Source organism: Pangasianodon hypophthalmus, chromosome 19, assembly GCF_027358585.1.
Source record: "Pangasianodon hypophthalmus isolate fPanHyp1 chromosome 19, fPanHyp1.pri, whole genome shotgun sequence".
Lineage (NCBI taxonomy): Eukaryota > Metazoa > Chordata > Actinopteri > Siluriformes > Pangasiidae > Pangasianodon > Pangasianodon hypophthalmus.
The window spans coordinates 17725548-17739531 of record NC_069728.1 but is presented as its reverse complement, the minus strand read 5'-3'; the positions used below and the strand labels follow the sequence as shown (position 1 = coordinate 17739531).

Below are 13984 nucleotides of genomic sequence, written 5' to 3'. Positions count from 1 at the left end.
AAAAAAACAATCTGAAAAATGTAAAAATGTTTTATAAATTTTAAGACTTAAATCATTTTGAGGGGTATCAGTATGAATTTGGTTAAAGCACAGGAAATTACCCAGAGTGGGAATTTTAGGATGATCCCTGTCTTTATCCTCTGCTTTAATGCATCCCTTATCATGTGACCACATTACAATTTCAATACACAAAGCATACACTTCATTACAGGAATTGGGCGTCAGAGTGTATATCAAAGTTCATACTTGGTAGCGGTTTTCTGAACCCATTTAAGCAGCGCCTTCTTGGCTCCGCCCTGGAAGGAGAGGCGGGGCTTGCGTTTGACAGGCGGGCTGGTCGCCTCTGTGCTGTTGGAGCTGTCCACCGAGGACGTGCTGCTAGTCTGTACGCTCTGAGGAGGAAGTGAGCTGGTGAGCTCCTCAATCTGGGGATGGAAAACAGTATGCGATCAGATGATGGAAATTCCGATACGCTTTCAGTGCAACTGTTAACAATGACGAATTTTGGTTTTCGTGCACTCTTGCCTGGAAATATAATATGATGGTCCATATCAAGCCCAGGACGATCGAGGGTCTGCCATCTACGACATCTGTGGTGTTGATGTTAACCAGTTTGATCTGTCGCAAAAAAGATATTTAATCCGCATCACAGCATGCTCAAAGCTATTAATTAATAGATAATTAATATTAATATTGCGGTTATTTATATACACTTAAGCCTTTACTAACCGGAGATCCTCTGTACACAGACTGAGGGCAGAGACGATACATGTAATGGCGAGAGAAAGAGAGAAGAGAAAACATGCTGTTAAACAAAGGCAAACTAGGAGTGACTGTCTGTGTGCTGTAAAAATGAAAGAGAAATGATAATCTTACTAAATATTCGTAATACACATAATCCACATAACAGGCTAAGAAACACTCAAACAGAAAAAAACACCTGTTTGATAAGGCTGTGCAAGACAGCGACTTAAATTCAAAAGTGACGTCACTATTTATGTAGCAGGAAAGTTACTCGTATTCAGAGTCGGGTTACGCACATGTTTAAGTTGATTTTCAGCCTCTCCAAAGGATTCCAACATTTTTACCAACATTAGAAGGTGACAGCATGCTCCAAAACCCAGTTGCTAAGCTAGCTAACTAGCTACCTGATGTCAGTGATGAACAGTACCATTTTGGTTGCTATGGTAACATATCATATAATATACAGGTTAAATGAATCACTGAGGAAATTTTCATATTTATGTATACTCATAGATTGTACACAATTTAATGAGGAAAGATGTAAAAATATTCCACTGCTTTAAAAAAAACAAAAAAAAAACCACTAACACATTTTATATTCTACATAGATTATTTTTCAAAGATCCCAAATTGTTAAAAAAAAAAAAAAAAAAAAAGCAAATGTCAGATAACAAACATATCTTGACTAAGGGGATTGAAGGAAGCTACAACTGCAGAGCTTTTTTTTTTTTTTTAGCCTTTTTTATGTGGTAGCTTTAATGTAGCATCAGATACATCCTATTAATATTCATTAACATACATGCACACAGGAAGAACTGCAGCAATACAATATACACTATACATAAGTGTCTAGATTAAAGGACCCAGAGAGAGCGAGAGAGTGAGCGAGAGAGCGTGAGAGAGAGAGAGAGAGAGATAATAGGATGAGATAGAGTACTGCAGTAGCTGAGCCTGAGCCGTGTGAGAGAATGGATTTTCACCTTCTTTAAGAGAAGAGGGAGCTGGAAGAGCAGAGTGAGTGTGAGTTTAGTGTGTGCTGTAAGAACAGATACAGTATCGCTGATAACGCTCACCTTGCCTGTGGTGTTCACACAGAATTAATTAATAATTATTTAATTATTTTTTTGTTTGTTTGACAAGCAAGACTTTTCTGTTAGAAAAAGCAAGACTCAGAATAGAGCAAACAAAGCTGGTGGCGAGATGAAATATCAGTGAGAGAAAGGAACAGACAGAAAGTTATCAAAGGATGCAGTCAATCCACAGCCAGCGGACACGCATCGCTTATCAAGGCCAGATGATATCCGCCACTCAAACTCAGGTATGAAGCGAATACCACAATAACCCAAAACTTTAAAACCATAAAACAACAGACTGAACAGGCTGAAAAACAAACGTACAGAGAAAATAAAACAGAAAAAAAAGGGAAAAACACAAAAGAAAGAAAAAAACAAAAAAGAACAAATAAAGCAAAAAGGGAAAGGAAGAAAAAGAGTCTGGAAGGAAGGAAGAAAGGGAGGAAAGAAGGAAGGAATGACCAAACAACGATAAATTAAAAAAAAAAGAAAAGAAAGAAAGAGTGATAAGTTCACCATGGCGAGGTATTTGCTGCTTTCACACTGGATCACGGTTTTAATGAGAAACTCCTCATGAACACTTCGGTCAGTGTTTACAGTCAGTTGTGAGTCACAGTCATGAGTCACAGTCGGCTTTGAGTGACAGCCAGCTCCAAGTCACAGTCATGAGTCACAGCCGGCTTTGAGTGACAGCCAGCTCCAAGTCACAGTCATGAGTCACAGCCGGCTTTGAGTGACAGCCAGCTCCAAGTCACAGTCATGAGTCACAGCCGGCTTTGAGTGACAGCCAGCTCCAAGTCACAGTCATGAGTCACAGTCGGCTTTGAGTGACAGCCAGCTCTGAGTCACAGTCATGAGTCACAGTCGGCTTTGAGTGACAGCCAGCTCTGAGTCACAGTCATGAGTCACAGTCGGCTTTGAGTGACAGCCAGCTCTGAGTCACAGTCATGAGTCACAGTCGGCTTTGAGTGACAGCCAGCTCTGAGTCACAGTCGGGCCCGAGTCACAGTTGTGAGTCACAGTTGGCTCCGAGTCACAGTCATGAGTCACAGTTGGCTCCGAGGGACAGTTGTGAGTCACAGTCGGCTCCGAGTGACAGTTGTGAGTCACATTCGGCTCCGAGTGGCAGTTGTGAGTCACAGTTGGCTCTGAGTGGCAGTTGTGAGTCACAGTTGGCTCTGAGTGGCAGTTGTGAGTCACAGTTGGCTCTGAGTGGCAGTTGTGAGTCACATTCGGCTCCGAGTGGCAGTTGTGAGTCACAGTTGGCTCTGAGTGGCAGTTGTGAGTCACAGTTGGCTCCGAGGGACAGTTGAGAGTCACAGTCAGCTCATGAGCGAAAGTTGTGAGTCGCAGTCGGCTCCGAGCGAAAGTTGTGAGTCACAGTCGGCTCCGAGAGACAGTTGTGAGTCACAGTCGGCTCCGAGAGACAGTTGTGAGTCGGCTCCGAGTCACACACTGGTGATGTTACTCAGAATGCCGGAACACATGGACGTTTGGCTAGCAGTTGATGGTGAGTATAATTTTAATTGTACAAAATCTTTTCTTAGTTATTTACCAACACATGTGAGGTAAATGTTCTCTTTCATTTCCACTCTCTCAATGCCTTTACATTGTTCTTAATATGATTAATGACTACATGCTCGCTAGCTAAATCATTAGCCTTAACTTCATTAGCTAGCAATCCTGATTGTGTGAAGACATCCAGTAGTGTTTTACTTTTTATTTAACGTTTTTTCAATGTCTTAAGATGCTCAATATATGTTTAAAAACAGTTGCACAAAGAGAAACACAACAATTCTTACTCTAGCAGATACAAATAACAGGGAAAAAAAACACATGAGGAAGTTAGCTAGTGAGCTAGCTGCAACGTAGCGAGATGAGCAACTGAATGAAAATGAATGAAATTCACAAAAAAAATGAAATTCAAATAGTGATGATATACAGTGTATCTTCAATTTTATCACATTACAACATTTTGGTAGATTTAAACACAAACACACACACACACACACACACATTGTATATATATATATATATATATATATATATATATATATATATATATATATATATGTTCTAACTGGGTGAGGAGCATGCCCTTTCAAATCAAATCAAACCCAGCAAATGGAAACAGTAAGGAACTGAATGGAGTTAATAGAAATGGGGATGAGTGACTTGATCAGAATGAATAATGTCCAGGCATCGGCTCCAAGGTGAACCTCATGGCTGATTTATAGCAAATGAAAACGAATGGCTTCTAGTCGACACTCTGTTGCTCTCCATCTTGATTTATCTGCGCTAGGCCAAGAGCATGCTGGGAATGAGCAGATATCTGCCATAGAGCAGATCTACCATGCAATGCTTATTTAAATATTTGTTTAAAATTGGTTATATTCCTGACAGGAAAATAAAGACGCTTGTTTTCTGCGCATCACACGTCGCTCAGTAAATCAATCACTGGATTTATAGACGCCTATTTGCTCAGACTGGACCACAGAGCTGCTCACATTCATCAAAGTGTCAGATACAGACTCGGGTTTGGGGATGAACAGATTTATCTGTGAGAAGAAGAATGTTGTAGCTCATGCAACTGGCATCAGGGATGAAATAAAATACAGAAAAAAAATACACTTAAAACAAAAGTAAGGAGGACTGAAGGGAAATCTTCCTCAAAAGTAGAAGCTGGAAAGATGGAAGCAGGTTAGAAAGAAAGAAAGAAAGAAAGAAAGAAAGAAAGAAAATTAAAGGAAGAAAGAAAGAAAGAAAGAAAAAAAAATCTCAAAAGCATACTTTCAAGAAAGAAAGAAAGAAAGAAAGATTAAATACAGCTATAAACGGATAAAAAGTCTGATGTGTCATTATTTAATGATGTGATGTGTTGGGAAATCACTGTGGTATAAGAGGAATAAAACCCTTTAGGACATTCTATTAGGCCACATCAACTTCATAATTATTGGCACCCTTCATGAGGTAAGCAAAAATGTCTATATAAAATGAATAACACACGTAATAACGTAATTTTCCACACAATTCAAACCTAATTTTTTTTTTAAATAATGCAGATTTCAAAATTATTGGCACCCCAATTAGCATCACAGCATCTTGCTGTTGATTATTTTCCTACATTTTATATTTCTTCCTTAATAAGGATGATGAGGATAATAAAGATTTTTGAGATTTGTGTAAGTATAAAGGACCAAATTAATTTTTGATACTAAAGTATATTTTCATCTTGGTGAGGATGCGGGCAGTTCCTCGTTCTGGATGGATGATCCGTGTAAGCAATTTCTGCGAAAGAACAAAAGCGTGAAGTGAGTTGAGCGAGTGCCCCTGTGTGTCTCTCAGGAGAAGGAACAAGGAGGGAAGGAAAGTGAGAAAAAGACAGAGAAAGCGGGGAAAAAAAGCTGTCAAGGTTATATGGGTCAAGCCGAGCGGTTATGACCCGGAGCGCTTCACCTGAGCAGAGCACTCTGGGAAAGGAACGAGCTTACCCTCCTGCCCTCGAGGAAGTGCAGCGCTGTTCCCACGTTGGCCAGCCAGTGGATCCTTCTGAGCTTGCGGCCCTGCTCACAAGGCTGCGGCGAGGGGGAAGGAAGGGAGACAAATACCAGGAAAGGACCAAAGGGGGAAGGTGGAAAACAAAGAGAAAGAACGTTTCAATACATTTCACACTGAGAGAGCTGGGAGTACAGTCAGACACATGGAAACAAAGGCATGCAGCATACTGCGAGTCTGTGATTAACATTAGAAGTACCAACGGTGAAGACGAGGATAAATGAAACGGCGCGACTGAAAACCCAAAGCGCCGTCTGCCATTTTGCGCAACATACTATGGACCTGAGGCAACGCTGGCCTTATGGGAGCACCCTGATCATGCATGTGTGTGTGTATTAGTGTGAATATGTGTGTGTGTGTGTGTGTGTGTGTGTGTACTGAGGGGAGTCCTATATAAAGACTGTCTAGACTGGAAATAGGGCACTGGTTATTTTTGTACCCCAGATATTTAGATTTAGACTTTAACTGCATTCTTGAACATTATAATTACAATTATTGGCACCCTTCATGAGGTGAGCAAAAAATAATATATAAAATGAATACCATCTGCAATTAACATACAGTTTATGCTGTTACATGCTGTTAATTATATTACTAAACATTCTTTTTAATAGAGCAGCTTTCAAAATTATTGGCACTCCAATCATTAATATTCAGTGTAACCTTTATAACAGAAAATAACAGCACTGAGTGTTGTTCTGTAACATCTAACGAGATTGGAAACACTTTCGGGTGCAGGATCTTGGAGCCTCATCAAGGCAGAATATTTCGAGCTCCTTTATATTTTTAGGTTTGTGAATGTGGAGGTCTGCTTCTATTCAGACTACAGGTTTTCAACACAGACTGAGCTGGCTGTTTTGTTTGGATTTGCCTGCATGTCATCATCTTGTTCAAAACTCCAAGTCATAACCTTATGGCAGAGGCAATCATGTTTTTTTTTTGTTTTTTTTTAATATGTGGTACCTTGCAGAATTCTTGATGCCATTATTCTTCTAGGAGCCACAAAATATTGACAAAATATTCACCAATTCACCTTCATATTTTGTTATACAGTGAGTTTGGGGGCTTTTATCATCAAACATCCTGAGGGAATAGTCAAATAGTCATAGCAATGCTTTACAACCCTGTAAGTCAGCGTGATGGATGATGATTTATTGTACTGCAGCCTCTGAAGGCAACATGTTTGTATTCATCTTGAATGTTCTTTAGGGGTGCCAAGGGGTGCCATGCACCACATATGTTTTTTTAAAGACAGCATGCTGGCATTAAATTATTTTGCAAAATGAAACATTTTCCAGATTTCAATAATTCTGTGTAATCTTTATTTTATAAACTACTGGTGACTTTTTCTCTGAAGACCACGTGTATAACGTAATTAACATGTTATAATGCATGCAAAAGACATTACACTCCTTTTTATAATTATTTATGAAAAGGCAACGCAGCTTATAATAAATTTAGAAAGTAGTGAACAGAATGCATTATAAGAAATGAAAGTGTTCTTAGTTTATTATAGATATGATGAGCGTAGAAAGTGTTAGCCAATCATATTTACTCCTTCACTTCTTACCAGTTTGTGTCCAGACAACACTTCCAGAAGTGCTAACAGCATCACGCCATCCTTAATGTCCTCGTACAGATCCGTCACCACCAGGGGAGGGTCACGCTGCTCAGGAGAAAAAGGATTGGGGTAAAAAAAAAAAAATCATGACCGATCAAAAGTGTTAGCGTGAGTTTTAAATAAAATGTAAGTGTTCACAACTGTGAGAGTAGTTGTGATTAAAATATGTGTACATTAAATATTCACACAGTGAAGAACACATGTTTCAAAGTGACACACGTCTTACTATAAATCCTTATATAAATTTTTGTGCTGACGAAAGAGACATTTTTTTTCGTTCCTGTCACATCGGACAGTCATAATGTAGACGGCGAATATATCTGCTTTCCTAAAGCCCTGAGGGAAAAAGTGCTGATGCAGGGAAGAGAAATGACAGACTGTCTGACCCGATGTAGCCTTTTCCTTTCACTAATCCACCAACCACTCACTGCAACACACACACACACACACACACACACACAGGATTTCACCCAAATCACCCATCACATGAGACGGATTTGCAGGAAAGAAGCAGAAACTGGGTGGCAAAATAATTCAGAGAGAGATTAGTATATATATGGGAGACAGACAGCAGAGAGAGATGGAGAGAGAGAGAGAAACCAAAAGGGAGAAAGACAGAGAGAGAGAGAGAGAGACAGACAGACAGACAGACAGACAAAGAAAGACAGAGATCAAGGCAGGGATTGAGGGATAGAGACAGAGAAAGAGACAGAGAGATAGGTAGAGTGAGACTGAAAAGTGACAGAAGCTATGAGAGAGAGAAAGCAACAGACAGACAGACACAAAGAAAGAGTGAGAGAGACGGAGACCATGACAGACAGATAGAGAGAAGGAAAGAAAATTACAGACAGAGATAGAGACAGATAGAGTGAGCCTGAGAAGGAAAGAGAGAGAGAGACAGAGAAGGGCATAGAGAGAGAGAGAGAGAGAGAGAGAGAGAGAGTGAAACAAGGAGAGAGAATAAGGGAGCGAGACAGAAAAAGAGACAGACAGAAAGAGAGAGAGAGAGAGAGAGAGAGAGTGAGACAGAATGGCACAGAGTATTTGAAAGAGAGAGAGAGAGAGAGAGAGAGAAAGAGGACAGTAAAGCCCATTGAACTGAAATTTGATTTTTAAAAAATGAGAAATAGAGAGAGAGAGAGAGAGAGAGAGAGAGAGGGTAAGATCCGCTGAGAGAGATGACCTTAATTAGAGTCAAAGTGAGAGAGGGAGAGAAAGAGAGGAGAGAAAGAGAGGAATGTGTTTTAGAGACGAGTGTAATTAAGCAGTTGTGAGACAGACTACAGGAGGAGCGAGCGGAAAACTCCAATTAGCTCTGTGATAATTCACAAAATAATTGAAGTTAAATTCACTTAATGGGGGATTACATGTGAGAAAGCTGCACGTTGGCTGATTGTGATGAAAAATAAAAGTGAAAAGCAGGGAAACGGTTATTGAGAGAATAAAGCAAATGGCTTAAGCTAATTACACGTGCTGGAGCTGGAATTGATTGGAATTGATTGGCGAGGCTGTCAGTAAAGAACACAGCATCAGTGTGGAAGGAGGTTTTGGGCACAGAATGAAATGTACAAACGTTTACAAAATAAAGTTCAGATATTCCGATTTCAATTTTATTTCCATTTGATCAGTTTTGAATAGTGTACTAAGTAAGGGGCAACACACTTTGGGCATGCTTTTATAGAAAAATAATCAACAACAGGGTGGTGTGATGACGCAGGGTTATTGTTACCATCCCGAAAGTGATTATTTTCCTAGAACAGCACGTCCTGAAGTGTTTTATTCCACTTAGACAACAGTTGTAATAATTTTTATCCATTTATAGTTACATTTAATGTTGTGGAACATCCAGGAAACAAGTTACAGCAGGTAGAGGCAGTCGTTCCCTCACCCTCCTCACTTTTTTTTCTCTCTCTTAAGGATAATAAAAAAACAAAAAAAAAAAACGCAGCGTATCATGTTACCGAAAAGCCGTGAAACATAAACGCCTGTTATTGTAGCATTACCTCTGACGCTGGAGACTCCGCCCATGAACATTAAATTAACGACTTCTTACAGAAAACGTCACCGTATTAACGACTGCACATGGACCTGTTACTATAGAAACGATAATGAATAGAGCGCATTAATATGAAATTGTGATTTACAGAAAATGAAATGAGCACTTTCTGACCAATCACAGATTGAGATTCACAAATTGAACAGCGCTGGAATGAATAAACGTCAGATATTGCATTAGATAAAAGAAATATTTTGTATATGTAGTCACACTGACTGTTTTTATTTTTTTTTTTTGGTTAGTGGCTTTCTCTCCAAGTGTGTATGAATGATATGATGAACGCTTTGCCTCTCGACACGTCCCTATTTTCCATATTGTGGTTCTCTCTTTACCAGAATCGGCACGTGTGATGGAGATAAAGAGCTTTAATAGGCTGTTTGAAGCCTCCTAAATGTGCCATGGCTCTGTGCCTGTGTCAGGCAATTACACCAGGAAGTGAGAGGGCTAATGGGCCTCAGAACAGCCTGTAGTGCTTAACTAGGCTGTTACAGCTGGGTATCTCTGGGAAAAATAAATAAATAAATAAAATTTAAACAATAAAAAAAAGAAAACCCTCGTTAGGTTTTTGGCGAAGCCGCCGTGAGCTAGTCAAGCTGTGCTATCTGTCAGCGGCGTGAGGAATGAGTTCACAACGCTGAGCGTCACGTAATTAAGCCCTAACCCTGTTTAAGAGGATTTGTCAAAATTGAAATGGAGGGTTTCCGTCTCGTACGTGCTTTTCCATCCAATCTGTCACACACACTCGCGCACACACCCTTGATTCTGCCCATCATCTCCTCCTCTCACATTTCCTCTCACTCCTAATCACATCGATGCTCTTAGGCAGATAAAGGCTTCAGTCCTGCGTCCCTGCATCTCTCGACTTCGTTCACATTCACACACAGTTTCCTGCGTGTTTAAAGACATGTCCAGGCTCCAGGCACAGATGCTATCACATTATTGAGGTTTTAAAGAAGTAAAGATTCTCATGTAATCTCTAAGTGCAACGCTGATCAATGCCGTAGCATTGATTCGGGCCTCGTCCCATGCTTTCTCCATGGATTAAAACAAATGCAGAAGTCTATAATTACAGACCACTAATTAGTTTTTTTTTTTAAGTAAGTCACAATTGATGAGAAATTTGTAACATATCACAATATGTAAACATTTTGGTGGCACTTTAGTTTAAAGATCAGGAGTTACAACGTAACTGCATGATAAGTTTATCATACAAAGTTCATATCCATACATTTTATGTTAATTTTCTAGTAATTAGTGCCAGATATTAACTGTAGTGGTGACAAGTGAGCAATGCAACGCTAGAATAAGATTCCCACTTTATAATCATACGTAAATAGTATGCCGATTTTTTAGTTGTTAGAATATTATTAGTCATTTTTCACAGTAATGTGATGCTTAGCGACACAATTAGTGATAATTTAATATCTTTACAGATATTTAATTGTCCAGGCTTTATTCAGTGTAAGCTCAGTCTATTCCTGCGTAAGCAGATCTACCTGTAAAATTAACACAACAACACTAAATATAAAGCCCTGATTAATGATAATATCATTGTTATTTTGGAGAACAAGTCAGAAGTAATCGTCTAGTTTCACATCCATGACCGTGCTTATACGTAATACATCACCTGACCCTTAAAAAGACATAACACGTAAGGAATAAAACACTTTCAGGATGTGCTGTTACACGAAAATAATCAAGTGATGAAGCGGAGTTATTGTTACTACCCCAAAAGTTGATTATTTTCCTATAACAGCACATCTTGAAGTGCTTTATTCCTCTTATACCACAGCTATTTACCAACAATTACATTGAATTTGATCAAATTTCTAGTTACAATTACTGTTGTGGAATGTCTGCAAAATAGGTCAGTTATCACTTACTTTATAGCAGATATAATATCTTTCTTCACCAGTCTTTCCTTTTCCTCTCTTAATAAGTTAATAAGATTAAAAAAAAAAACACACACAGCTTGTCACACAAACCGCAAAGTGTAAACTCCTGTCGTGAAGCCTTTCCTGTGTTTGAAAACAACACCAGGGCCTGATATAAAAATAATACAATGCAATAGAATAAACACACCACCCAGTGAAATCACACACACACTCCAACGTCGCACACGCTGATCTGACAGTTTGTCGGCGTAACAGCTTAATGCTAATTTTCACACTAACATCCTGCTCCTTTCCCCCTTCACAGCAAAGATCAAACTAATATGACTCGAGTAATTGACCAAATATTAATATGAACCCTGAATCTCATTTTGTAATCCTCTTTTGTTACACCTGCGGAGAGAAACGAGCGAAAAGGGACAATTTGAGGAATTCTCATTCTGTGTTATCTTAATAATGGTAACGATTAATCTTGCACCTCGAGGCAATGAATTAGAGAGCTGGAGATTCACGGGAGAAGACGATTTGCATCATGCGAGGTGGGAAGAGGGAGGGAAGGGGGGTAGACCTCTGAGAGGTAACTAATGCAGAAAGTCACCTCTCTCTCTCTCGCTCTCTCTCTCACTCTCTCTTTCTTTCTAATGACCTTCATTTTCTTCTCCTTCTTTCATTCTGCCATTCTTTGTCTGAATATTTGCAATTAATCTGATATTAGACACAGAACTATAATACTTATAATTGTTATAATATAGATTGTTAATAGCCACAATCTAAGTTAACCATGTGTTCACCCCATATGATACCAATATATTGCATATGTTATAAATAAAATAATTATAGCACAAATACAGTAAAATGACAGAAGGAAATGGCCACCTTTACTCTATAAAGGCTAATTAAGGGCGCCATTTTTTTCTATGTTTACATAATTTGTTGGCTTCCACTTCTACGCTCGTGATTTATACAAATCAGTTCGGCCAATTATGACAGCACAGCTACGTAAAACTAAAAACATAAAAGCTGAGATAAACAGATACTTCCTTCTCCTAAAACCTAAATACAAATACAGTAAAAAGCCACAAAATGGCCGTCATCACTCTTCAAAGGATTATTAAATGCAATAAGGTGTCCGATTCTGTTTTAGGTCCTTCATTGTTTATATCTAGCACCTTTGTGCATACTCACTTTATACGCCAATGACACACAATTACAAATACAAATAAAATAGTAGAAGAAATGGTGTTTTTACTCTTTAAACTCTATATCCAGCCCTTTGACACATTGGTTTTCACTTCTACACAGATATTACACAATATTATACAAATCAGGTCAACCAGATTCATTAAAAAGCAACGTAAAATTGAAGACAAGACAAATACAAACTTCCGTCTCCTAAATTCTAAGTACAAAATACAATTAATTGACGGAACAAAATGGCCGACTTTTCTCTTCAGAGCTTATATAAGTGCAATACGGTGTCCAACATGGTTCTCCTTTAGTCCTCCTATTGTTCTACGTTCATATACAGCACCTTGGACATGTTGGCTTTCACTTCTATGCTGATTATATACAATTATACAAATCAGTCCTGTGAAATTCTTCAGCACAGATATGTAAAATTTAACAGTGTGTTAAAGATATGAGAAGTAAATGATTAAAAACATGCTTCTCCTATATTCTAGTTTAGAAGTAATACATTATTACAGTAAAATGACAGATGAAAATAGCCACCTTTACTCTTCAGAGGCTAAATAATTGCAATAAAGTGTTTTCCAAGGTGATCTGTTTTAGGTCCGCTTTTGTTCTGCCTTCATATCCAGCCCCTCGGACATGTTGGCTTTCACTTCTATGCCGATGATACGCAATTATACAAATCAGTTCAGCCAAGTTAATCAGCATTCCTATGTAAAATTGAAGCTTATATTAAAGACACAAAAGTTTTGTTTGAGGTTCTCTATTGTTTTATGTTTATATCCAGCACATTGGATATGCTGGCTTTCACAGCTTTCACTTCTGTGCACTTCTATTATAATAATCGATATAAAATATACAAACAGAAACCTCCTTCTCTTATATCATGATTAAATAAGGCTTCCAGTTTCACTCTAAAGCTTGATGGCTATTCTGCAACCCAGTTCATTTTCATAGGAGCATGAAACTATACTATATTATCTTTTGAGAAACATAGCCAAAATAAGATATTATTGATTATGATGATTAACAATGATAATTGTTTCCAATGCTTCCCGCTTTCAAATGCCTTCATCTTTATGTGACACATTCCTATATTTAACCATGTGCTCTGGACTGCAGACACGCGCACTCTTGCTGGTGAAAACTCTGTCACCAAGGCAACATCACTTTTTGAGAAGATGAGGTTAAAGGCACAGGCAGGGAGAGACAGAGAGAGAGTTGAATTATGGGAGAGGGAATGCAGCGGGAGTTCTCATAAAGGAGGCAAACCAGCAAAGTGGAAGCAGAAATAGATCCTGCACAACTGATTGAATTATTTTATTCAGGACAATCGCCGTCTTTGCGGGTGGGCAGGTTAGTAAATCCTTCTGAACAGCCGGATTTACTCTCTGCTCCCAGATCTGTGCTCATGATTAGAGGACTGTAAGGCTATGTTTAAACAGGTAGCTAAATTTTCATTTCTTTCAAAGCCACAAGTTTGAACAGCAGAACCGAACTGGGACAAAAATTCAGGCCGTAACGTACGCACTGTAACGTACAGTGACTGAATAATTTATTAGGAACTGTCCATCAGCTCAGTCATTCAAATATCTAATCAGCCTATTATGAGGCAGCAGCTTAGTGCATAAAATAAATGAAGATACTGGTCAGGTGCTTTAGGAGCCAGACAGGCTGGTTTACTGATCTCCTGTAATTTTCACACATAACAGTATCTATAGTTTACATAGAACTGTGTTAAAAACAAACAAAAAAATCCAGTTAGCATCAGATCTGTGGGTGAAAACACAGTGTTGATGAGAGAGATTCAAGGCTGGTTCAAGCTGACAGGAAGGCTACGGAAACTCAAATA

At 38.8% G+C, this 13984-nt stretch overlaps 1 protein-coding gene across 5 annotated transcripts in view; it reads right to left on the bottom strand.

Annotated features, from left to right (window-relative positions):
• Positions 1 to 13984, bottom strand: part of syne1a (spectrin repeat containing, nuclear envelope 1a) — a 217340-nt gene that overhangs the window by 178497 nt on the left and 24859 nt on the right. For all 5 annotated transcript variants that reach the window (XM_034313740.2, XM_034313739.2, XM_053242235.1 and 2 more), the window contains exons 3-7: positions 6943 to 7038; positions 5309 to 5392; positions 730 to 750; positions 526 to 618; positions 247 to 425 (exon numbers count right to left, since the gene is read on the bottom strand). In XM_034313740.2, coding sequence (XP_034169631.2) covers positions 247 to 425; positions 526 to 618; positions 730 to 750; positions 5309 to 5392; positions 6943 to 7038 — 473 coding nt within the window. The remainder of the gene's footprint in view (positions 1 to 246; positions 426 to 525; positions 619 to 729; positions 751 to 5308; positions 5393 to 6942; positions 7039 to 13984) is intronic.